Source organism: Mytilus californianus, unplaced genomic scaffold (genome assembly GCF_021869535.1).
Source record: "Mytilus californianus isolate M0D057914Y unplaced genomic scaffold, xbMytCali1.0.p SCAF_6, whole genome shotgun sequence".
Lineage (NCBI taxonomy): Eukaryota > Metazoa > Mollusca > Bivalvia > Mytilida > Mytilidae > Mytilus > Mytilus californianus.
In genome coordinates this window covers 112327640-112355378 of record NW_026262712.1, presented here as the reverse complement: position 1 = coordinate 112355378, position 27739 = coordinate 112327640, and the positions used below count along the sequence as shown (strand labels likewise).

The 27739-nt window shown below is 32.8% G+C and overlaps 2 protein-coding genes across 3 annotated transcripts in view; one reads left to right on the top strand and one right to left on the bottom strand.

Moving 5' to 3' along the window:
• Positions 1-19213, top strand: part of LOC127706864 (syndetin-like) — a 40936-nt gene extending 21723 nt beyond the window's left edge. For both annotated transcript variants that reach the window (XM_052211583.1, XM_052211582.1), the window contains 11 exons: positions 504-601; positions 1411-1499; positions 1833-1924; positions 2477-2626; positions 6624-6721; positions 7784-7880; positions 8428-8586; positions 9373-9494; positions 11236-11334; positions 12031-12121; positions 16600-19213. In XM_052211583.1, the coding sequence (XP_052067543.1) occupies positions 504-601; positions 1411-1499; positions 1833-1924; positions 2477-2626; positions 6624-6721; positions 7784-7880; positions 8428-8586; positions 9373-9494; positions 11236-11334; positions 12031-12121; positions 16600-16713 (1209 nt within the window). In that variant the 3' untranslated portion in view covers positions 16714-19213. The remainder of the gene's footprint in view (positions 1-503; positions 602-1410; positions 1500-1832; positions 1925-2476; positions 2627-6623; positions 6722-7783; positions 7881-8427; positions 8587-9372; positions 9495-11235; positions 11335-12030; positions 12122-16599) is intronic.
• Positions 19214-19869: 656 nt separating this feature from the next.
• LOC127705509 (complement C1q tumor necrosis factor-related protein 2-like) lies at positions 19870-25268 on the bottom strand. The gene is made up of 4 exons (XM_052209836.1): positions 25240-25268; positions 24424-24605; positions 22000-22122; positions 19870-20204 (listed from the first exon to the last, which is right to left on the bottom strand). Exons 1-4 carry the CDS (start codon positions 25263-25265, stop codon positions 19939-19941), a joined length of 597 nt encoding a protein of 198 aa, XP_052065796.1. The 5' UTR covers positions 25266-25268; the 3' UTR covers positions 19870-19938.
• Positions 25269-27739: the final 2471 nt, after the last annotated feature.

The following is a 27739-nucleotide window of genomic DNA, read 5'->3' as shown; positions in this document are numbered from 1 at the left end:
TATCACAAAAACAAGTAAACAATAACACTTATGGTCAAATATGTTTATAGATTAGGAGAAATGGTTGAGTTATTTATTAGTTGTTATGTGTTCTGTGATCTGTTCATTTGTCCATATCAGGTTAGAGTTTTGGTTTAAGAGAGTTAACCATGAAGTTGTGGTCACATCAACATTAAAGTTAGTACATATATATGATGTGAAATTTTTAAAATGTATGCTGAAGAGGGGCGGAAGATCCCAAAGGGACAATCAAACTCTTTTAAGTCGAAGACAAACTGACAACACCATGGCAAAAAATGAAAAATGTCGAAAAGACAAGCAACAGTCTACGAAACACAACATAGAAAACTTATGTGATAGTGTCAGTGTAACTTGGTGATATCTTCAGTTTTTTGGTCAATTTTGTAAGTATTTTTTTTACTGATTTATACTGTGATCAGACATTGGTTCTAGTATTAAAATATAATTGGTCATAGTCTTTCAAATGTTTTATTTTTGAACAGGATAGTGAAGGTAATGATAGTGATAGTGATTCAGACATTCCAGATGAATTAAAACAAGATTATATAGATGAAATAACTGGAGAAGCTCGCTCTCATAGGTAAGTCACACTATTTACTTAAATCATGCAATGATAGGTCATGCTATAATTGATTGATTGCTTATGATATGCATTTCATGTTAAAGATATACCAAGAAATGGTCAACATACAACCACTAATTATAAAAGGCAAAACAACAAATTCAAAACACAAAGCAATAAAAACAAAAAAACGGCAGCTTTTTGCATAGATATAGGAGTAGTGAATTGTTTGTAAGTTTTAGACAAGATTAATTGAACAATGGCTTAATCTCAATGGTTTGACTAACAGGCAATCAAATAAGAAAATAAATATTGTAAAGCATTCACAAAAATACGAAAGAAATGTCCAACCAATTAAATTGAAAGACACCATACCTTTAAAAATAACAAATAATACGTACTGCTGTATTAATCATCTATTTTTCTAACATGCATTTCTTTGTATGATTCATTACCTCTATACCACATTATTTAGTTATTCTTCTGTATAAAGATCATATTTGTGTTAGAAAAATATTTCAGTACAATAAAAGAGAGATGGAAGATACCAGGGGACATTCAAACTCATAAGTCGATGACAAACTTACAATGCCATGGCAAAAAAGAGAAAAACATAAGACAAACAACAGTATACAATACACAACATAGAAAACTAGACACTGAGCAGCAAAAAAAACAGGGGTGATCTTGGGTGTTCCAGAACGGTAGGCAGATCCTGCTCTACATGTGGCACCTGTCATATTTAGTATTATTCATAACCAGGAAACATCCAAAAAAGGTAAAATCTTGAAGATTTTTTTGCCTATACCACACATTATTTTTTTCAGACAGTACAAGAGAAGAATATCTCATAACAGAAGCAGAAAAAATGTTCCCATAGTGACCAATACCACAATTAATTTATTACGAGTTATAGGTAAGATCTGAAAATTCCAATAGTTACTTATAGCTGAATCAATTTATAAAGAGTTCTAATCAAGGTCTATTATTCCATTAAAGATCAATACCACAATTAATAATGAGTTATGAGGAACACATGTAGATATTATATTTGGACAAAACTACATACATCAAGGGAACCAACCCCAACCTTTTCCCTAGAGCTATAATGTACCTAGATGTTTGATTTTATCTTTAAGGTAAATACATGCAAAGCCTTTGATATATATTGTATATTGTAGGTAAATACATGAAGATGATAACAGTACTAAAGCCTATAGCCTTTGATGTTATATATTGTATATTGTAGGTAAATACATGAAGATGATAACAGTACTAAAGCCTATAGCCTTTGATGTAATATATTGTATATCACAACTATTTGATTATTATCTTTATACAGTAAGTACTAAAATCTTTGATGTTATATTTGTATTTCACTGATTTTTTTCTTTTCCATTCTTTTTTCAACGTTTTATCTGGATCATGAAAAAACAATGTCTTCTTATCATCTGACAATCAGTTTAGAAACAAATTTTCAAATGGTTCAAGTTAAACTACAATTATAGATGAGATATAACTCAAATTCAAAATATTGCCTTAAAATAATCCATTGCAATTCAATGTTTATTTACGAGAGAGGCGAAAGATACCAAAGGGACATTCAGACTCATAAGTCGCAAATAAACTTACAACGCCATGGCTAAAAAAGAAAAAGACACACAAAACAACAGCACACAAAACACAACATAGAAAACTAAAAACTGAGCACCACCCAGAAAAAAAAAGCAATCTTTACTCTGCAGCTCTCACAACCACTTTGAGTTTTATACGTTAGTTCCTATGTCTAGAACTTAATTGATATGTATAGAACATACAAGACCATGAACAATACAGAATAACAAAACAGGTATTCATAAAAACATATTTATTTGTTATTATAAAAACTTTCAGGTTTACAGTTTCTTTGGTTCTCATGATTCTGTAAGAAATGAACGAGCTATAAATCAACGAATGCACCTTACACTTCAGAGGATACATAGTAATGTGATAGCAGAGGAAGCAACACCTGGAGCGCCACCTGTTGACAGTGAAGAGAATCAGGTAAAGCGTTATGAATAAAACTAAGGTATTAGATGAGAATGCATATTTGGAGCGCCACCTATTGACATTGTAGGGAATCTGGTGAAGTCCTATGGCTACTTACAATATAATAACAGAGGAAGCAATTCTTGATTTATTAATTGATAAATGCTTTAAGTCCAGGGGAAAATAATACATGCTTATTGAAGGTGATAACATGTTAACGGACATGAAAACTGCCTTCTTCTAGTCTGACAACTTGGATTTTTCAACATGATGGCTGACTATGTAGCAGTCTTCAGGTAGAATTCTAATCATATTTAGGGTGCCACCTGTTATCAATGAACATTACAAATGACATAACATTACAATACTCTCGATTCATTATTATTCGTGGGATACCAATTTTCTTGGATTTCATTGGTTCAGATGACAAACCAGGAATTTAGATATTCAACAAATTGCAAATTTTCTATGGGCTTGTCTGCAGACTTTTGTGCAAAACTATGAAAACAAATATTCACCAGATTGTAAGATTTCTTCAATCCACTAAAATTGGTACCCATGAAAATAACTGAATCCACAGTAAAATTTTGCACCATTGTTATGTTTAAGATATAAACATGAATACTAACTCTTAAACGTCATCACATTAATATACTGTGTTAAATTAAGGGATCATAGATTTATTCTTACGAGGAAGCTCCAAGCATGCCCGGAGGATGCTCGGAGCTTTTTAAGTAGGCTCTTCTCAGCAGTTTATGTGACAATAATTATCATGATCCATTAAGATGTCAATCAAATCTATAGCACTTTTATAATAAGGAAAGTAGAGCATTATAGAGGAAGCTCCATTAGCACCTGTGTAAACATCTGGTCTATTCAAACAAATCTTGCATTAATTTTACAAAACTATAAAATAGATGAGAAATTCTTCAGTATTACTGTACAATGCTTGGTATCAAGTCTTCACAGAAAGAAAATGATTTTAAAACATTTTCTTAATAATTATCAATACATATGATACAAAAAAACACTCAAATTTTATATTTTATATATATAAATATAAAAGTCATCAAAGACACAAACTATGGTTATTGATTTAAAACCATACTACCAAAACATAGTACATTCAGTTTCATGCAAAAAAGGGTTGATCTTTTTTCATATTCTATTTAATTTGACAGTTGTTTGAAATTAACCCTCCATTTCAATTCAGAAAAGTTTTTTGAGTCATAAACATGTTTCTTGGGTGTTTCAAAGCAATAAAAATATACTATATTCTACAGGGAAAAAGGGGGATCGAATTTGATTGGTTAACTTCTGGTGATGTTTACTTTCTTATATGCACTGAAAAGTTATGCTATATTTTCACTGTAGTACAGGACATTTATTTATGTCAAGTATTTCTTTATTTAAAACATAGATAAATTCTGCACATTTTTTTGAAATATAACAATCATGACAATTAAAGACTTATAGGGGGAAAATAATTTTACTCATGCCAAGTATTTCTTTATTTAAAACAAAGCTAAATCTGCACAATTAAAAAAAAAATGCCAAGTAAAGAGAGACGTACTAGAGGGAAAACAATGGTGGTATTACCCCCTCAAACCAGGATTCCACTAATGAATTACAACTTTTCTTAAAAGTAGCCATAATTTTCTATAAAAGAACTTAGTTTGCTATTTAAAAAAAACATTACCATTGTTTAGTTAGGGGCATTACTTAAACAAGTAATTTTCAAAATTACCTATACATGCTATACAAGTTATGTTGAAAACGAGGCTGTTTCAAATATTACTTCTATATCATGAATAAGTAACTTCTGTTAATATCATTTTAATAGGTGTCCATTCATACAGGTTTTACTAGCTTTAACAAATTTTCACAGACATCTGGTTATTTTCCCCATGAAATATACTGTAAATCTATTTAAATCCTCAACAAGCACTAATTGCTTTTCTGATGCCACACTTCTTGGTCAAAGATTGGCCTCTTGGGGCTATTAAAATATCATTTCCCCTTAAAATCTTAGAGATAGACAGTTATAACTAGATATGGAACCTTTAATTAAAACTTGAAGTTATTTATAATTTGAATCTTAATCAAAAGCAATTACATATATTCCTTAAATAATTGTAAGGACTAAGTTTTTTGAAGTTGTATAAAATAATTTATCATAGTAATATTTTTGTCATTATTTTTAAAGTAACCTCTCTATACTCATCTAAAATTGGATAAATACTTAATTTTATTTAATGAAATGATATAAAAATTCTTAAAAACTACATTTAGTCCATGCTTTATTTGACATTTAAAATAACTATTGAGTTATTAATTTTTAAAAACAAAAAATACTTATAAAAGTGACTAAAAAAAATTACTTGTTTAGTATCGCCACATGACTTGTTTGTGTCTTGATAACTTTTATGTAGCATATTATATCATATAAACTATTTTTAAATCATATCATTTAATTAAAAAAATTATTGAGAATTTTTTTATTATAACAAGAGGCTCTCATGAGCCTGAATTGCTCACCTGTATTTCAGAGAAGATTTTTAAATGTTAGCAAACTTGATGAACAAATTGTGTAAAATTGTCTTTAAAGGGCAATAACTCCTTAAGGGGTCAATTGACAATTTTGGTCATTTTAACTTTTTTGTAGATCTTACTTTGCTGAACATTATTGCTGCTTACAGTTTATATATATCTATAATAATATTCAAAATAATAACAAAAAACTGCAAAATTTTGTTAAAACTACCAATTCGGTGGCAGCAACCCAACAATGGGTTGTTCGATTCGTCTGATAATTTCAGGGCCGATAGATCTTGACCAATTAAACAATTTAACCCCATGTCACATTTGCTCTAAAAGATTTAGTTTTTAAGATATAAGCCAAAAACTGCATTTGACCCTTATGTTCTATTTTTAGCCACGGCGGCCATGTTTGTCGATGGATACAAACTTCGGATACAATTTATAAACAAGATACCCTAAGGAACATTTATGAAAAGTTTGAAGGTAATTGGCCCAGTAGTTTCAGAGAAGATTTTTAAATGTTAGCAAACTTGATGAACAAATTGTGTAAAATTGTCTTTAAAGGGCAATAACTCCTTAAGGGGTCAATTGACAATTTTGGTCATTTTAACTTTGTTGTAGATCTTACTTTGCTGAATATTATTGCTGCTTACAGTTTATATATATCTATAATAATATTCAAAATAATAACAAAAAACTGCAAAATTTTGTTAAAACTACCAATTCGGTGGCAGCAACCCAACAATGGGTTGTTCGATTCATCTGAAAATTTCAGAGCTGATAGATCTTGACCAATTGAACAATTTTACCCCATGTCAGATTTGCTCTAAAAGCTTTAGTTTTTGAGATATAAGCCAAAAACTGCATTTGACCCCTATGTTCTATTTTTAGCCATGGCGGCCGTGTTTGTCGATGGAACAAAACTTCGGATACAATTTATAAACTAGATACCCTAAGGAATATTTAGTTAAAGTTTGAAGGTATTTGGCCCAGTAGTTTCAGAGAAGAAGATTTTTGAAATAGTTTACGACGACGACGCCGACAAACGACGCCGACGGACGACGACGAACGCCAAGTGATGGCATAAGCTCACATGGGGCCCTTTGGGCCCCAGTGAGCTAAAAAAAGGAATGATTATTAAACATAATAAGAAAATATTTAAATGACTTTTACTTTTTGTGGAGACTTGAGATTTCTTTCCAAGCATTACACAGCACTGTTGAAGAATTTCTAATCTATTTTATAGTTCTGTAAAATTTCATGCAAAATGTATTTGAATAGACCAGATGTTTACACAGGTGTTTATGGAGCTTCCTCTATAATGCTCTACTTTCCTTATCATAGAAGTGGTGAAGATTTGATTGACATCTTAATGGATCATGATAATTATTGTCACATAAACTGCTGAGAAGAGCCTACTTAAAAAGCGAATAAATCTATGATCCCTTATTAAGAATTAATCTGTATTTAGGACAGAGTTCCTCAGCCCCATCTTTCCCCTGTGGTGGACCTCACCGCTGCAGATAAATTGTTTGGGTTGTCAGAGAGAGTTGTCGCTGCAGAATCACTGTAAGTATATATTTTATGGAATTTTCTATAGTACTAAACTGAATTTGAATGAAAACTTTTAACCTGTAAATACACATCCACAGCCATTTCTTAAAAACTCGTAATCGTAAGACAATATTATATGGTATGTATCATTGAGAGAGTGATTGTATGCTGGTAGATGGTGCTGAGATGTCTAAGTAGTTCACCTTCTGTATCACTAGCCTGTATCACTAGCCTGTCAATACTGAGATTGTGAGTTTGAACACTGCATGTGGCAGGTCTGTTGAACTTCTGATTGTCAGTGTTCCTGCCAAGGGTCTGCAGTTCTCTCTGGGCACCCTGGCTTCCTCCACCAATAAAAATTGACTTCCATGATATAGCCAATAGTGCTGAAAGTGGTGTTAAACACCAATCAATAAATCAATCATCGTATAATGGTAGATAATGATCAGATGATATTTGTTTTTTTTTAATGAGTGGGTTTTAATAAACAAAATCTTGAATGTCCAAGCACTGCTCTTAGATATTTTGAGCTACAATCATATAATCATGAATGATAGAGTAAATATAAACCTCCTGTAAATGTAGGTCACTCTGACTTTGTTTTTAGTCTTCATTGATTGGCACTGAATTTATTGTCTAAATTCATTTCTCAGATACTTGCTGATCACATTTGGTTTCATTTAACAAATATGTTTTGATAACTGTTTTAATATCAAATTGGTATGATAATATTATACAAGTAAAAGGAGTTGCTGAGTAAATGCCAATTGGACAGCTATCCTATGAAGGAATATATCAAAAAGACATCTACAGGTCAATCAGGCCAATTACTTGATGAACTATGTAATTAAAGATTACTTATGTTTACACATTTCAGCAACAGTAAATTACATTTAAAAATTGCTTGAAACTATAGCTTCACATATCTTACTTTAGAAAGCAAAGACAATTTATTGTTTTACTTTTTGATAGTTTAAAGAAAGCTAGAATTGTGAAACTTGGAAAAATTTTTAATGTTCATTTCAATAAAATCTTAGTTTTGACATACAAGATTATCTATTTCTTTGTAACTTTCAGTGTTTTTCTTGCCAACCAGTTTGAGCAGTTACAGCCTCACTTTGAAACTATGATTCCTTCTAATAAGAAAGCATTCCTACAGCAGTTTTATAGTCAGGTAAATAAATAATTTTCTATGGTTTATATAGTTTAATAAATCAGTTTATATTCATCTTAATATGTAAATATGTAGTATATACACAGTATACTAATACAGGTAAGAGGTACTTCTGCAATATTGTTTATAGTCCAATAAGTACTATAGGGGTTATTTAGTAGTTTAAATGTTTATGTAACAGTAGAATGTCAGAAATTCATTAAAACAACAGATTTGTAATAAGGTATACAGTCAAACCTACCATAACGGTCACCTAGTTTCAGCTGTCACCTGCCTCTAACGGCCACTTTCAGACCCTCCCAAGCATTTTGTCTATATAATTTAACTCTTTTCAGCAGTCACCTGTCTAACACAATCAGCGGTCACCTAATTTTCGTACAAAATCTTCATTTCAACTTTTCACAACGGTCATTTTTATGTTTTTAACAACAAAAATATTATCATGACAAAAATTTATGTTTTCAGTCTCATTGATAATTGTTCCACATATTCTTATTTTTATATTATTAAACTTAATTGTCCTGAGATATATTTTCTTACATTTCAGACAATATCGATAGCTGCTGAATTACGAAAACCTGTGTACTGGGCAGTGTCAGTCCATGCTATAGATTATAATGGTGTTATCAACCTAATGGCCAATGTACGATGGGATATCAAAGATATCATGTCACAGCATAATGCTTACGTTGATGATATCCTAAAGGTATGCTATAGACTTTAATGGTGCTATCAATCTGATGGCCAATGTACGATGGGATATCAAAGATATCATGTCACAGCATAATGCTTACGTTGATTATATGCTCAAAGAAAGTAGTTGTTTTATGGTGTTATCAATCTGATGTCAAATGTCCTGTCAGAATATGTTAGATATTATCACTATTGTCAAAAAATTTTCTTTGATCTTTCTGTTTGATGATTTTCAATATCACGCTACTCGAGTGATATGGGTTTTTCTCAGTCAAGAAGAAAGAGAACATATGACATCATAGGACTTAATCATTTGAAAACAGCAATAAACATATTATTAATGGTCTTTAAAACTTGAGGATGTTTCTAGGCTTCATCTCATTGCCCTTTGATGAGATTGTAGCTGACAAAAAACCCTCTCCTTTGAAATACCATCAATAATCTATAATTACGACCAATTAACAATGATATTTATAAATAATTTATCAGTTTTGATTTTAGCAACACTCATGACAGTAAAGTCATCAATCTCGATTTAGCTCCTTGGCAATATATTATCTGGATTGTTTGGAAACAAGATAGTTTTGCTTTAGCTTTAAACTTCTAATAAGTGTAGTAAATGTTGTATTTTTTATTTTAAAATGGTTCCAACAAAGATTAATATAAGCAGAAAAAACAATGACCATAAGGCACCAATTCTAGTAGTTATTTCAGCACTTTATTTTAAAATCATCAGCCTTATTTAATATTAGTTCTACCATTCTTTTATGTTTGAATGGTTGTTAATAATTTTTTCCAGAAATTTGAGAATTTAAACAGAAAACTAAGTGATATAAGCAGACGATTACCTATTCCTAGGGTTGTTTATACAAGTGTTTGGGAACATTGTGTCAGATTAACTAATAGAATACTTGTTGAAGGGTAAGTGTTAAGACTAAAGTTTATGGTTAAAAGGTAAATGGTAAAGATATTTCAGAAGAAGACAGATATAAATTTATATCTCTTAATTTTGAGCTGGTTTGGCACCTGGTGTTTGGCATTATTTTTTTTTTTGTCATTTTCATTTCACACTCTTTGAGGATTATTGATAATTTGGGATTATTACTGTAGAGATATGATGTGTCCTAATGTCAATCAGTTCATCAAACTTAGTTTTGTTTGAGGTTATATCTTATAGAATTTTTAATATCTGTTGCACATTTTGCACTTACAAATTTTCAAAGGAGATTTGGAGTCAAAATTAATGAGACAGCAACCAAACTACACAAAAAAACATAAGACATTTGGAGGTCATCACACTTTCTTCGACAATATTCAGGGCCTTGGTGGCTGAGTGGCCGAAGTAGTTCAACTTCTGTATCACTAGTCTGTCAACACAGAGGTTGTGAGTTTGAACCCCACATGTGGCAGGTGCTTTAGACTCTAATCTTAATTGACTAGGATTATCAGTTTTTCTTGCCAAAGGTTGGTGGTCTGTCTGGGCATTCCGGCTTCTACCACCAATAAAAACTAACTGCCATGAAAAAGTAAATAGTGCTGAAAGTGATGTTAAACACCAATCAATCATCTATATTCTAGAGCCAATACAATATGTCAAGCTCTTAATCACTCTTAGTCTAGAAAAGCACATTATTTAAAATGGTCAGTTAATTTAAATTGTGATGTCACACTTATAAAGGTGGTACCAAACACCTTGACTAACATTAATTTGGCTCGTTTAAATTTCATAAAATTTTGACAAAATATTTACTTTGACCCTTTGACAAGAATATAAAGATTTCAAAAAACTTGAACCACACACTTTATTGGAAAAATTTCATTGGATATATAGCAGTTTGACAAACACTAATTTTGATCATTGAGAAACTTAATATTTCCTTAACAATAGAATGTGAATAAAACGTTCAGATGATTTTTACAGAGTTATCTCCCTGTAGTGTTATGTACCACGTAAAAGACTAAAGAATATAAAATTAACTGTAAGAAAGAAGAATGAGGGGAAATAAAACCAGGATAATGCAAGACAAACACAAACTCAAACACCTGCTCACAATAACATAAACATATGGAAACTAAAGATAACACTTAAAACTTATGTTTATACAAAATAAGATAACAATGAGAATAATCAGGCTCTCCAAAACAGTTTGTAGGTCTGGCTTTGATTATTGTAGATACTCTGCAGCATATCATTAAAAGAGGAGTTTCCTTAGAAACATGTCATATGTATTAAGTTTTGTATTGCCTATATTTCAATGATTTAAAAGAAGTGTGAAATGTTGTGAAAATAATCAGAGAGTAGAAAGTGATCCATGATCTGTATATGTAAAATAGTATGTAAGGTAAACATCAACCTAACAATACCAGTTTAATTTTAATTACCCAATATTGACATTAATGGGTCATCATCAAGACTTCACTGGTCTCAAATCAAATCAAATAATCTTAATTTAAAGTTGGCTAGAAAAATAACCAAATAACATAGGCATGCATTGAGCTTTGAACCATACCATATTCATTTCTTTACTCACTTTGAGTGAGTTTTGACTCAAAAATGTTCCTTTAGTAAGGGTCACAAAGTCCGTGAATGACGTTATTGCGACTAAGAATCAATATTTCTATATCCATGGTTACTGTTGAATGTTTTTGATATATTTTACAGATACTCTAATGCCAAGAAATGTAGTAATGAAGGGAGGGCATTCATGCAGTTAGATTTTCAACAATTACTGTCTAATTTAGAGAAAATGATTGATTTAAGGTTAGTACCTCTTATGGTTGTCCAAAAAAATTATATAAGAGGAAATTGTGTGTGAATGCTTTCCACTATCTATGGATATAACTGGTCAATGAACCATGGCTTAAGGTACAGGGTGAAATCATTTCCATGGAAATGAGAAATGCCATTGCTAATACAACTCCATAGCAAAAATTATTGACTTATCATAAGTGGTTCCCCTTAAACTGACATAATCACAAACTTTAACATGTAAACTATGCAAAGTCAATGGACCATGTCTGAGTGGCAAGCCAAATAATCTCCATGGAACTTAAATGTGTCAATACAACTATACAACTCTATATCAAATATCATTGATTTACTATTTGTGATTCTCCTCAAACTGACCTAATCACAAACTTAAACAAATTGATGATGCCAATGCCAGAAAAAGGACACCTAAGTCTCGCTTTTTGATACCATCAAGGCGAGACAAAAACTACATGCTAATATTATTAATTCTTGAAAATTGAAATAGTTTTTGGATAATTCAATTATTTTGCAGGATATTACAATGTGATCTCTACTTTCCTTACAGTATATGACTATATATGTGTAAATATTTAAGGCCAAGCAAACAAATACTTTATTTCTCAGATACTGCATCATTAGGAAAAACATCTGATTCTATGTGAGGATTCCTGTAGTTTTTAACCCATGTTTTCTTACTCATTTCAGACCAATACCAGAGAAAGAGTTTGTAGAAGGTTATATAAAGGCATACTATCTTCCTGAGAGTCAGTTTGATTCCTGGTTGTTAGATCACAAGGTGTGTACTACACTCCCCCTTTATTCTGTAGAAGGTTATATAAAGGCATACTATCTTCCTGAGAGTCAGTTTGATTCCTGGTTGTTAGATCACAAGGTTTGTACTACACTCCCCCCTTTATTCTGTACATGGTTATATAAAGGCATACTATCTTCCTGAGAGTCAGTTTGATTCCTGGTTATTAGATCACAAGGTTTGTACTACACTCCCCCCTTTATTCTGTAGAAGGTTATATAAAGGCATACTATCTTCCTGAGAGTCAGTTTGATTCCTGGTTGTTAGATCACAAGGTTTGTACTACACTCCCCAATTTATTCTGTAGAAGGTTATATAAAGGCATACTATCAGCCTTAGAGTCAGTTTGATTCCTGGTTGTTAGATCACAAGGTTTGTACTACACTCCCTCCTTTATTCTATAGAACATACTATCTGCCTGAGAGTCAGTTTGACTCCTGGTTGTTAGATCACAAGATTTGTACTACACTCCCCCTTTATTCTGTAGAAGGTTATATAGAGGCATACTATCTTCCCGAGAGTCAGTTTGATTCCTGGTTGTTAGATCACAAGGTTTGTACTACACTCCCCCTTTATTCTGTAGAAGGTTATATAAAGGCATACTATCAGCCTGAGAGTCAGTTTGATTCCTGGTTGTTAGATCACAAGGTTTGTACTACACTCCCTCCTTTATTCTGTAGAACATACTATCTGCCTGAGAGTCAGTTTGACTCCTGGTTGTTGATCACAAGATTTGTACTACACTCCCCCTTTATTCTGTAGAAGGTTATATAGAGGCATACTATCTTCCCGAGAGTCAGTTTGATTGCTGGTTGTTAGATCACAAGGTTTGTACTACACTCCCCCTTTATTCTGTAGAAGGTTATATAAAGGCATACTATCAGCCTGAGAGTCAGTTTGATTCCTGGTTGTTAGATCACAAGGTTTGTACTACACTCTCCCCTTTATTCTGTACATGGTTATATAAAGTCATACTATCTTCCTGAGAGTCAGTTTGATTCCTGGTTGTTAGATCACAAGGTTTGTACTACATCCCCCCCCTTTATTCTGTAGAACATACTATCTGCCTGAGAGTCAGTTTGATTCCTGGTTGTTAGATCACAAGGTTTGTACTACACTCCCTCCTTTATTCTGTAGAACATACTATCTGCCTGAGAGTCAGTTTGATTCCTGGTTGTTAGATCACAAGGTTTGTACTACACTCCCTCCTTTATTCTGTAGAACATACTATCTGCCTGAGAGTCAGTTTGATTCCTGGTTGTTAGATCACAAGGTTTGTACTACACTCCCCCCTTTATTCTGTAGAAGGTTATATAAAGGCATACTATCTTCCTGAGAGTCAGTTTGATTCCTGTTTGTTAGATAACAAGGTTTGTAATACACTCCCCTTTATTCTGTAGAAGGTTATATAAAGGCATACTATCACCCTGAGAGTCAGTTTGATTCCTGGTTGTTAGATCACAAGGTTTGTACTACACTCCCCCCTTTATTCTGTAGAAGGTTATATAAAGGCATACTATCTTCCTGAGAGTCAGTTTGATTCCTGGTTGTTAGATCACAAGGTTTGTACTACACTCCCCCCTTTATTCTGTAGAAGGTTATATAAAGGCATACTATCTTCCTGAGAGTCAGTTTGATTCCTGGTTGTTAGATCACAAGATTTGTACTTCACTCCCCCTTTATTCTGTAGTAGAAGGTTATATACAGGCATACTATCTTCCTGAGAGTCAGTTTGATTCCTGGTTGTTAGATCACAAGGTTTGTACTACACTCCCCCCCTTTATTCTGTAGAAGATTATATAAAGGCATACTATCTTCCTGAGAGTCAGTTTGATTCCTGGTTGTTAGATCACAAGGTTTGTACTACACCCCCCCCTTTATTCTGTACATGGTTATATAGAGGCATACTATCTTCCAGAGAGTCAGTTTGATTCCTGGTTGTTAGATCACAAGGTTTGTACTACACTCCCCCTTTATTCTGTAGATGGTTATATAAAGGCATACTATCTTCCTGAGAGTCAGTTTGATTCCTGGTTGTTAGATCACAAGGTTTGTACTACACTCCCCCCTTTATTCTGTACATGGTTATATAAAGGCATACTATCTTCCTGAGAGTCAGTTTGATTCCTGGTTGTTAGATCACAAGGTTTGTACTACACTCCCTCCTTTATTCTGTAGAACATACTATCTGCCTGAGAGTCAGTTTGACTCCTGGTTGTTGATCACAAGATTTGTACTACACTCCCCCTTTATTCTGTAGAAGGTTATATAAAGGCATACTATCTTCCTGAGAGTCAGTTTGATTCCTGTTTGTTAGATAACAAGGTTTGTAATACACTCCCCCTTTATTCTGTAGAAGGTTATATAAAGGCATACTATCACCCTGAGAGTCAGTTTGATTCCTGGTTGTTAGATCACAAGGTTTGTACTACACTCCCCCCTTTATTCTGTAGAAGGTTATATAAAGGCATACTATCTTCCTGAGAGTCAGTTTGATTCCTGGTTGTTAGATCACAAGGTTTGTACTACACTCCCCCCTTTATTCTGTAGAAGGTTATATAAAGGCATACTATCTTCCTGAGAGTCAGTTTGATTCCTGGTTGTTAGATCACAAGATTTGTACTTCACTCCCCCTTTATTCTGTAGTAGAAGGTTATATACAGGCATACTATCTTCCTGAGAGTCATTTTGATTCCTGGTTGTTAGATCACAAGGTTTGTACTACACTCCCCCCCTTTATTCTGTAGAAGATTATATAAAGGCATACTATCTTCCTGAGAGTCAGTTTGATTCCTGGTTGTTAGATCACAAGGTTTGTACTACACCCCCCCCCCCCTTTATTCTGTACATGGTTATATAGAGGCATACTATCTTCCAGAGAGTCAGTTTGATTCCTGGTTGTTAGATCACAAGGTTTGTACTACACTCCCCCTTTATTCTGTAGAAGGTTATATAAAGGCATACTATCTTCCTGAGAGTCAGTTTGATTCCTGGTTGTTAGGTCACAAGGTTTGTACTACACTCCCCCCTTTATTCTGTACATGGTTATATAAAGGCATACTATCTTCCTGAGAGTCAGTTTGATTCCTGGTTGTTAGATCACAAGGTTTGTACTACACTCCCCCCTTTATTCTGTAGAAGGTTATATAAAGGCATACTATCTTCCTGAGAATCAGTTTGATTCCTGGTTGTTAGATCACAAGGTTTGTACTACACTCCCCCCTTTATTCTGTAGAATGTTATAAATGCATACTATCTTCCCGAGAGTCAGTTTGATTCCTGGTTGTTAGATCACAAGGTTTGTACTACACTCCCCCCTTTATTCTGTACATGGTTATATAAAGGCATACTATATTCCTGAGAGTCAGTTTGATTCTTGGTTATTAGATCACAAGGTTTGTACTACACTCCCTCCTTTATTCTGTAGAACATACTATCTGCCTGAGAGTCAGTTTGATTCCTGGTTGTTAGATCACAAGGTTTGTACTACACTCCCTCTTTTATTCTGTAGAAGGTTATATAAAGGCATACTATCTTCCTGAGAGTCAGTTTGATTCCTGGTTGTTAGATCACAAGGTTTGTACTACACTCCCCCCTTTATTCTGTACATGGTTATATAAAGGCATACTATCTTCCTGAGAGTCAGTTTGTTTCTTGGTTGTTAGATCACAAGGTTTGTACTACACTCCCTCTTTTATTCTGTAGAAGGTTATATAAAGGCATACTATCTTCCTGAGAGTCAGTTTGATTCCTGGTTGTTAGATCACAAGGTTTGTACTACACTCCCCCCTTTATTCTGTACATGGTTATATAAAGGCATACTATCTTCCTGAGAGTCAGTTTGATTCCTGGTTATTAGATCACAAGGTTTGTACTACACTCCCCCCTTTATTCTGTACATGGTTATATAAAGGCATACTTTCTGTCTGAGAGTCCGTTTGATTCCTAGTTATTAGATCACAAGGTTTGTACTACACTCCCCCCTTTATTCTGTAGAAGGTTATATAAATGTTTCTGAGAGTCAATTTGATTCCTGGTTGTTAGATCACAAGGTTTGTTCTACACTCCCCCCTTTATTCTGTATAAGGTTATTATCAATACTTAGTTGCACAGTTGAGCTGTCAGAGAATATATAAATCCAGCAAATTTTGAGTTATTCTATTTTTTGGTGACATAAGTACAAATACCTTTCATTTACTTATAAGTTATTTCTAAGAAACCAATTGTGAATAACTATGTAGAATAGAGAATGGAAACAGGGAATGTATCAAAGAGACAATAACTCGACCAAAGAGCAGAAAACAGCCCAAGGCTACCAATGGCTCTTCTGCACAGCGAGAAAATCCCCACCTGGAGACGGGCTTCAGCTGGCCCATAAACAATAATGTCTACTAGTTCAGCAAAATGGACAACACACAAATGAACCAAAATTAAAAAAATATATTTTGTTTTTCCATTTTTAGGAATATTCTCCTAAACAGCTGATAGCTCTAATCAACTCTGTAGACCATTTAAACAAGAAAGCCAGACAGAGACTTATTACTGTTATAGAAGACATGGAGAGGACGAGAAGATAGCACATGATTAATTCTTTATGATATAGTGTTTAAATTCATATACAAACAAATTTCTTCTTTATGTCAGAACTTTTTTTATTCCTATATATATCATTAGAACTTAACAACATCAACTTTATAACCATACATGTTAACCTGCTGGATGTGACTATTAAGTTGGAGATAACCTGCACTGACCCTCTCATGCTGACCCACCCCCACCACTCGCACATGTCCACCCTCCAAATAACTCTGATCTGAAGCAGATTAGTGTAAGGACCTGTTCTGTATCATTACTTATATTGTATTTGTTAATATTATTTAATAGACATTTGTAAATATCATCAGAAATATGTAAAATTATCCACCCTTCTAAAAATCATGAATTTAGATGATTTTTCCATATAAACAGAACTGTTTCCCTATTTACATATATTATGTTAAAGGAACCAGTTACGTACTGTGGTTTCATTATTAGTGGCATACCAATTTCATGGATTTTGTCAGTAGTACAGGTGAAACACTAATTTAACTATTCAACCAAATACAAATTTTCTTTAGGCTTGTTTGCAGACTTTTGTGAACCACAAAATCAAATATCAACAAAAATACAATTTTTCCCTTCCACAAAAATTGCTACCCGCCAAAATAATTGAATCCACAGTATAGCCAAAGCTATTTGGTAATGAGGGGAGATTATATGGGTGTTAATGTTTGATACATTTTCCTCCCTCAATAGATGCATGTCTAAATGGGAAAGGTCAGTGCAAGTGTTGGAGTCTCCTGCCTAATGGGGAGGGTTAGTAAGTATGCATTAGTCATAATGTTAAGGTAAAATATTTATTTTAAGTGACCAACATGTTTCTTGTTCAAAGTAGCAAAATCAGATTTTTTTGTATACTTTTGTTCTGTCTATTGATAGTCTGGAACGTCTTGTTGTCTTTTTATCTTTTTCTGATCTATTTTTATTGTTTTTTTTTATAATTCAACAACTATATTACTCATGCTGATAACAGTGATATTTCACTGGTTAGACTATCTCAGTGAAGGTCCCCGTTTATTAGTACAATATTACCAGGGAACCTTCAAAGTCTTCACTGCAATCTTTCTTAAAATACAATTCTCTTCACATTTTTTTCAACTTTGATGAGGAAATTATATGCTAAATTCGTTCAGTACCTTCATCTCCTTAGAAGCTTGGATAGACAGAACTATTTCTCTGTTAAGGGAAGTAACTCACTTTGTCAAAATTGTTACTTACATCAAAATCATGTAAAATTGTCAAAGTATAGAGTAATAAGCACCTCACAGATGTGATGTAGTATAGTATGGAATATCTAGATTTATATCCACAATGGCAACTGTAGACAAATATGATAGAAAAATCTTAAGTGCAATAAAATTTATTAGTTGTATGACCTTTGGTTATAATGAGTATAAATGCTATTTCTTTAATTGCCACAGAATCACTCTTTTACTACACACTTTTATTTATCTTTTTGTCTGATATCATGTATAGTCGTATGTTTACAATGCTTAAAAAAAAGGTGCATATTGATTCTCAAGATGTCTTCAAAATGAAGATTTATAAGTATTGAATCTATGAAATTGTTGCATTATTTGTTAACAATTTCTATCTTTAATACATGAGGAAAATAGTGTATCCTTTTCCACATCATAATATAATTGAATCCTGAGAATCTCAAATTCCGACAATTTAACTGGCTATTCCCAAATTCAAACATATAAAAGCCTCAATCCTGAATTCCTGAAAAAAGTCCTCCCTCTGATTGGTTGGTTTAACATCCATAAAGTGATAGTAAATTTTTATAAAATGTGAAATTTAAAAGAAAGCAATATGAAACACACACATAGCACATATTTCCTGTTACTTTGGGTGAATCAGGAGAAGTCCGTCAGATTAATTACATATTTAGGCTGGTAAAAATTGATTAATAGTTCTTATAATTTGCTCCCTCCCAAATTTTGGTAACCTCAATTTTAAATGTACTGCAATTCCCTGAAGACTTTCTTAATTATCACTCCATTTTAAAGAGATCAACAATTTGATTTTTCAAATGTCATCTCTTGCCACATAATTCATAGAAAAGTACAACTCTTTTGGGTTAAAAAAAAAAGTTTACGTCATGAAAACAGATTTTTATGAAGAATAAAATGTGAAATATGTGTTCTTCTTTATTGCTTGCTAAAATATTCAGTTTTCAGGGAAAAGAAAAATCAAAACTACACTCCCTCTCACTAATATTGGTATTAACAAGTTTGAAAAACAATATAATTTTGTCAAAACCCCTGAAACTGGTATACAGAAATTTTAACAAATCTTTAGTTTACACAAACGTATATTCATTTGTGATGTAAACTACTGTCACCATTATGGCATACTTAGTCCTGCTCAGATTTGTTTCAACAATGTATAAAATTGTAAATGTAAAATGGTTGTAATCTGTACCTCTGTTTTATTTATTCTGTTACACCAAAAATAAACAATTTAATTATCGTATTGTTTTGCATATATTATGTTTTAAGACAGGTGTTTCTCACTTGAAACTGTGACTATAATTTGAGTATCTCTTTTAAGTGAAGCTATGTTAGCCTTAATACCAAGCAAATATTTAAAACAAATTCCAAGTAGTATTTCATTCATGGCTGAGGGAGAGGTTCAATATCCAAAGATAAACAATTTTCACACTATTCAATGATTTGAATTGACAACTTTACAACATAAACATATATACATTTTTAAAGGTGAAATGTTCAGGATAGCAGACATAATCAACACACTGTTTGTTTACTGATGACGTCCAGGAACTTGTCATATTGGGGGTAATTAGTTCTTAATTAATGGAAAAAAATAATATCTACATGAGCAGTGTCTTATTAACTCGCCATAAAAGTCATCTAGACAAACAAAACAAAAAATTCTGTCAAGTTCTATAATGCAATGATGTTGACGGGTCTCAACTGATTAAATCTTGATGCTTCTTTGGACTCATCTTTAAAAAAAATGTTCAGTCTAAAACTCAGAGGCTGCTCTTAGTAAGAACCCTTGATATGATTATATCTACACATCAGTAAATTCACGAATAAGACAATAAACTGAAGTGAAACTAAGGAGATGTGGTATGATTGCCAATGAGCAATGATGAGAAAACTATCCACCATATCATACAGTAAGTATATTTATTTGTAACATAATTCACAAATGAATTATTGATCACTTATCAATCAAATGTTAAATCCTGAAAATGAGGACCATCTACCTTCTATTAGGAAACCATGAGTGGAATATGTACGTATCCATTCTTTGTTGCCTTTCTTTAACTCCACAACAGCTGTTTGAGAAGAAGATCCGTGACTGTTTCCTGCAATGTTAAAGTTGTAAGCTTTGATAGTTCCATCAACTACAAATTCAGAATCGAACCGACTTCCAGAATATGTCATGGTTGTCCAGGCAAAACTATAGACTCCATCTTCTGGGCATGTAAATATACCTGTAGGGTTTATTCCCGATTGTCCCACTTTTTAAAATTTTAGAGTTCTGATTGTCCCACATGAAAAGTTCTGATTGTCCCACATTATTTTATGAAGTAAAATGTTCTTAAATAAACAAGGAATATATTGTTTGTTTTGCTAGATAAACAAGAATTAATTATTGCTTGTTCAAACTTTTATTTAATATAAATTTTATAAAAGCATAAGATATGATTTTTTTGGTATATCATCAGATTAATGCACTTTTGAGTAAATAATATAACATTTATGAGTTATATTTATAAGCTTACGTTTATTTATATAAAACAAATATCAATACTGTGATTTTAATTTAAATTTTTTTTCGAAAGTTTTTAAAAGGAATAAAGATATAATCCATTCAATTTAAAGAAAAGTGTAACTTAAAACTTAATTACGCTGTACACTATAAAGCACTAGTTGATGGAGAGATGTTTCCACTAGTCTTTGCACTTTTACCAGTGAAGTCAGATGCCATTTACACAAGATTCTTTATCATACAGAATACAATCTGATGGTGGTGACGGCAACACCGTTAACTATTTGTAAAGCTTTATATTTCAGGGGGTAGAGGAATCGGATGGCTCATATTTTGTATATAGATCCATTGTGTTACGAAGTTCCCGTCTGTCAAAAAAGCATTGTCCTTGACTTCATGATCATGGTTTGAAGACTGCTAAAAACTGTATAGCTTGTTTTCGTCATGTGAATGTCTCGTTTATCATAGGTTCTAGGATAACTATACTTGGCTACTAGTCTAATATATGGTATCCTTGCAATGCCTACATGTCCGTCAGACATCTTCGTTCACATGACCTCGACCTCATTTTATGGATCTATGAACAAGGTTAAGTTTCAATGGCCAAGGCCGTATCTCAGATGCTATAAGTAGTGGGTCAAATACGTGGTGTATGGAATGGTAGCAGGGTGTACATGTCTTTGTGACAGAGTTAATCTGACCTTACCTCATTTACATGGAACATTGATAATGTTAATTTTATGTAGTACTAGTTGTATAATATAAAAATAAGGAGATGTGGAAGTAAGCATTTATAGGCAACCGTATGGCCTTCAACAATGAGAAAGCCCATACAGTATGGTCGGCTATAAAATGCCCCGATATGGAAAATTTTATATAATTCATTTGAGAAAACTAACAGCCAAAATAACTTAACAATTTACCAAAAAATTATGACAAACATGAACCAACGACAACCACTCAAATACCGGCACGATACTGACTTGGGACAGGCATATACAGAATGTATAATCCTTTTTTCAAAGACTTTCTACAAAATACAGTAAGTAAGTAAAACATGCTGTAATAGTAGAATCCTAGTTTTTACGGTAACGATGTTTATGATCATACTTTTCTAAGACTATTGATGACGTCCTTACATTAGCTTTCAATAAGGGGACGACCATTTGATTTCGAAAGGGGGAGGGGAGGAGGATTTTGAAAATGAATAACTTGGCCTGGTATTAACTGAAAATAAATGACTTTGCACAAGACAGGATGAAAAATTGATATGTGATGTTTTTTTACTTAATATTATATTCTATGATTGATGATACTTCAATTGTACACTGATTGTTTACCTGTAACTATTCCTTCTACACCCTATACAAACAAATTAATCACTATCAAAACAATTCCCGATTGTCCCACATTTAAGCTTCCCAATTGTCCCACAAACATATTCCCGATTGTCCCACAAAATTTCATGACTTTTTTACCTGTAATTTTAAAAAGTGGGACAATCGGGAAGACATCACCTGTAGATGGGTTATAAGCGCCACCTATGTTAGTAATCACTTTGTCAAACTTTACTACAGCTTCCTTTGGAAGGTTTTTCAAAGCTGCATCCAACATAATTTGGAAAGCTATAGTTCTTCCCTCTGGAAATCAAATACATTATAATGTAACGACAGTATTGAACAAAATTGTAATATATAGAATATGCTTATTAGAATACATGTACATGTACACGTGTATAATGACAGAGACATATAATACAACATAATACAAACATTCGTCCTTACTTCGAGTACTTTTAATACTTTTATTAATGACTTTATTACCTAAGGAGATCTCGCGAGGTTTAACTAGTGGCCGCGTGTTATTACGGGATTTCGCCGAGTTGCGAATCTCTTGTATTATATGTCTCTGATAATGATAAGAAGATGTGGTATGATTGCCAATGAGACAAAAGCCAAATGAGGTAGAACAAAACAACTGAGTAAGTTATATGCTTCTTGTGTATTTTTGGGGCCTCGGTGGTCGAGTGGTCTAAGTAATTACTACTGTAATCACTAGCCAGTCAACACTGAGGTTGTGAGTTCGAACCCCGCTCGTGCGGGTGCACGCGACCTCAGTCTTAATTGACTAGGATTGTCAGTTTTCTTATCGAAGGTCGGTGGTTTTCTCCGGGAACTCCGGCTCCCTCCACCAATAAAAACTGGCCGCCACGAAATAGCCCAAAAGCGGTGCTTAAAAGTGGCGTTAAAACACAAAAAATCAAAAAAATCAAAAATCTTGTGTATTTTACAGAGAACAACAAATTATCAAAATTACGAGTTTATTAAAATGTCTAGAATATAGATAGATTTAGAATTTCTACACAGAATTTGTTCCGTAAAAAACAGTTATCACTTTTGTGGTTTAATTGTCCAATGTCAGAGTACTTTAATCAAATGTCACTTCTATTTTGTTTTTGGTCACACCTAAATTGAGACCATCCTGAAATGGTGTAAAAAACGTTTTGGAATAAGAATGTCTACCGTTTAGGTTGCAGTTCATTCACTATTCTGGATTGGTCACAGTACATCAACAGAATGGTCAATTGTCAGGTGGTTGAGGATATGTAATTAGACATTCAAGATTTATCCAACTTGTGTTATTGGAAGCAAAACGGAAATGATATTTGCTCAAAGGTACCCTGACATTAGATAATACACAAATGTATTTTTATGCCCCACCTACGATAGTACAGGAGCATTATGTTTTTCAGTGTGTGCGTCCGTTCGTTCGTCCGTCCGTCCGTCCAACCGTCTGTCCGACGTCAGGTTTAAGTTTCTGATCAAGGTAGTTTTTGATGAAGTTGAAGTCCAATCAACTTGAAACTTAGTACACATGTTTCCTATGATATGATCTTTCTAATTTCAATGCCAAATTAGAGTTTGACCCCAATTTCACGGTCAACTGAACATAGAAAATGATAGTGCGAGTGGGGCATCCGTGTACTATGGACACGTTCTTGTTTTAAATATAAAAGGGTGACCATAATTAAAAATTAAAAAGAGAGAAAATATTTCACAGGTAAATACTATCCAGCTGTTTAAATTGTTTTTGTTCCTACATATTGATGTGGTTTGACTCGTCTGATCTTGTCACATTTTCAACAACTACATTACAAATTAAACTGAATTCTCACTTGATCCAATGCGATATTCTTGGGAATTCAAATAGTTAAAAATATCATCATACTCTGAATCCTCCATTACTGTAGTGATGCAACTATATTTTTACCTTTACTTTTTTAATTGTACTCCCATCTGAAAACAACTCACTTGTACCTGTTTATCACTTACAATATTTTTAATGGATCAGGGGCCTTGTCAACGAAGCTGTCCTAGTTGAACATAGAAAATGATACTGCCCGCTTCAGGTTAAAGTTTTTGGTCAAGGTAGTTTTTGATGAAGTTGAAGTCCAATCAACTTGAAACTTAGTACACATGTTCCCTATGATATGATCTTTCTAATTTTCATGCCAAATTAGAGTTTTGACCCCAATTTCATGGTCCACTGAACATAGAAAATGATAGTGCGAGTGGGGCATCCGTGTACATGTACACATTCTTGTTTTTTGGGGTAAAAATTGCATTTATGCAATCAAAACCCTCGTGTTGCTGGCTTGATAGCTATCAATTTTCCTCATTTCATCAGTAGTTTTAATACACTTAAAACATAGTGCATTGAGCACTAAAATTCTATACATCCTACCTAATGAAATATATACTCAAATACTCCAGTTACAAAATGATGTGTATATGTATAACCACACTTCTCTGTTAGATATATAGTGTTGTTTAGGAAAGAAAACCAGGTGTTTATTTCTCAAAAAATGGTGTCCATATATTTCTAGCTGAAGAAACAAGAAACAAGAATAAAACATCCACATCAAATAAGGATGACTATACCTTTTGTTTTACAATGACATTTTTGCGGTGAGGGACTGTTACATCCACCATTAGAAATCTCCATCTGCCATTTTATGTATTTCATGAGATCAGATTCTGCTTCCGAACATTTGTTCTTCTCAGCAAGTACATCGGTCAATCCCAAGATACTGATGAAGGAACAGAACCAGGGGATAATCATTCTGAAATAATTGATTTGGTGATACATTGAGTTTATTGAGTTACATGACAAGCTTAACAATGTGTATGATAAATTAAATGCAATTTAAATCATTATGCTTTGCTTGTATTTATGAAACAAAAACAAGAAAAACAACTTCATAAAGCATTTAAATTTAATCCCTATCCAGTCAGGCCTAAAAAGGCCGTTAGATAACACATCAGTCTCAGACTACTAACCGGGTACCTTCATCAGTTTAAAGTTTCTAAATTTAGTCCTACCTGATTTGAGATATAGACAGGCAGAAACTAAACAACAAAAATTATCAGCAATACAAGATCTTCTAAAAACAAATGCCAGCTTAACTAAAACTATTGATTGATTAGTACTCCTTTTTGAGTTATTGCCCTGAAATGACAATTTGTATCTATTATTTACATCAAAGATTTTCATCTCGAGTACAACTGAAACAATTGAAAGAAGTTTTAATAAACGATCTTAAGTGAATAAAGATTTTAGTTTGTGAATTGTATTAAAATATATATTATAGAGTGTACACATGAATGATGCCACAACCCCAAGATGACAGTAGTTTTCTCAAAATGGAATGCATATAACAGATAGAATTTATAAAATAATGACACAAATTACAGTACCTTGCATAGATTCTCCAAAACACCATGTACAGTAGTTATCATTTACATATGTTTATATATATATATATATATATATATATATATATATATATATATAAAAGATATTCAATTTCATACTATTGAAAATCTATAATTACTTTAAATTTGATATGAAACATGTTGTTCCGTTTTTATTTCTTGGAATACACTTAAAAAATGAATTTTAATATTGCATGTACACTTATATATACTCTTACATATATTTGTGCAATCAGAGACAAATAATACATGTATTGTATGTCTCTGGTACAATGATTTAATTTTTGTTTTTCATTTTACATATTTTTTAAGTTTTTGAGTAATTTGCATCTCTATGGTTCAACTTTAATCTTACAAAAGATCTTAAATCTTAACTTTTAACAGGTATTAATAAATGCCAAACTATTATCATTTTGCAATAATTTATAATTTGACATTTTCAACCAATTCTTATTCCAATCCAGATAATGATCTTTTTCGATGCAACTTCCACACTTGAACATTACCACTATGAAAATATAAAATCTGGCCCAAATGAGGATCGACAAATCATCTAATAATTCAACAGAAATTATGTCAGTGACCAACTTATGTAGAAATATCCTATTTCAGGCATTCTTACAGTATGCCCATTATAGTCCTGCTAGTATTTTACATTCATAATTTTGGAAAAAGAAAATATCTCTAGCAAAAATCTTATAATACAATTTACACCACAGAACTGGCGACATTGAAAAATTTCATAAATAATAAATTTTGGTGTATTTTGAATGGAGCATACTGCTATCATTTATACATTGCATAAAAATTCATTAGAGTCAAACAAACTCGATCACTGTGAATATTTTCTGGTAAGGAATTATTCTAATGATTAAATCATATTGAAACAATATGTGGGGGTAATCATGAAAACATTTTTCAGGAGCTATTGTATATCATGCAGCATAATCTATCATATCCATTTTTTTTGTCTAAGATAATATAAAACAAGAGGCTCATGAGAGTTTGATATCGCTCACCTGTAATTTCAGTTTCAGGCATTTGACTTATTTGTAAATCTTACTTTGCTGAACAATTTTGTCATTTACACTTTCTCTCTTTCTATAATAATATTAAAGATAAAACATAACCCAAAACTGTAAAATGTCTAAATATTAACTATTTCTGGACAGTAACCCAACAATAAGTTGTCCTATTGGTCTGAAGATTACTTGACAGGTAGATCTAAACCTGTTTTATAACAATTTCACCTATCTCAGTTTTGCTCTTACTGCTTTACTTTTTGAGATGAAAGCCAAACCTATGTTCTATTTTTAGAAATTGCCGCCACGTTTTTAAATGGATCAAATCCCCGAATACAATCTATAAACTAGATACCCTAAGGAACATTCAATTAAAGTTTTTGGGTAAAGATTGCATGAAATGCAATCAAAACCCTGTGGGACTGACTTGATATCAAAATGTTCCAAAAGAGGGGCGAAAGATACCAGAGGGACAGTCAAACTCATAGATTGAAAATAAACTGACAACGCCATGGCTAAAAATAAAAATACAAACAGACAAATAATAGTACACAAGACACAACATGGAAAACTAAAGACTAAGCAACACGAACCCCACCAAAAACTGGGGGTGATCTCAGGTCTCCGGAAGGGTAAGCAGATCCTGCTCCACATGTGGCACCCGTCGTGTTGCTTATGTTATTACAAATCCGGTAAATAGTCTAATTCGGTAGGTCACATTCGTGAAAAGGGAAGGTTATTGTAGTTACGACATAAGGAACATATCCGATATCATCTGTGAAACGGTTATTCCATAACGGTCAACCAACTCGTGATTGCGTCCGTAAAATTTACGAAGGGATGATTTCAACTTCACCATTTGGAACTCTTGGTTTAATAGCTTCCTTGTGAGCAGCAATCCTCTATCAAGGAAATCATGATAGGAAATACAAGCCCGGGAATATCGTTTTAATTGGGAGATATATACTCCGTATGCAGGCGCTGCTAGAATGTTGCTACATAGAAATGGAAAGTTCACCATTGGGAAGCTGAAATCATCTCTTTTGTCGTAAAGTTTTGTTTTCAACAGACCCTCATTGTCAATTTCTAGATGTAAGTCAAGATATGAGGCAGACTTAACTGTATCTGTAGTATCCTTTCTCTAGTTCGATGGGATAGATTCGTTCAACATAGTCACCAAATTTTGTATTATTTAGAGAGAGAACATCATCCATATAGCAGAACGTAAAGTTAAAGGATATTGCTAACTTCTTATCTTTCTTCCTAAGAAGTTCCTGTATGAAGTTAGCCTCATAATAATAAAGAAAGAAATCGGCAAGAAGAGGGGCACAATTGGTTCCCATTGGAATTCCGACAGTCTGTTGAAAAACGTAACAAATATGTTGTCAATCAAGAAATCAAGCATCTTGATAATGCCAGTTTCAGAGAATTTTTTGTTTGAATCAGAGTGATTTTTTACA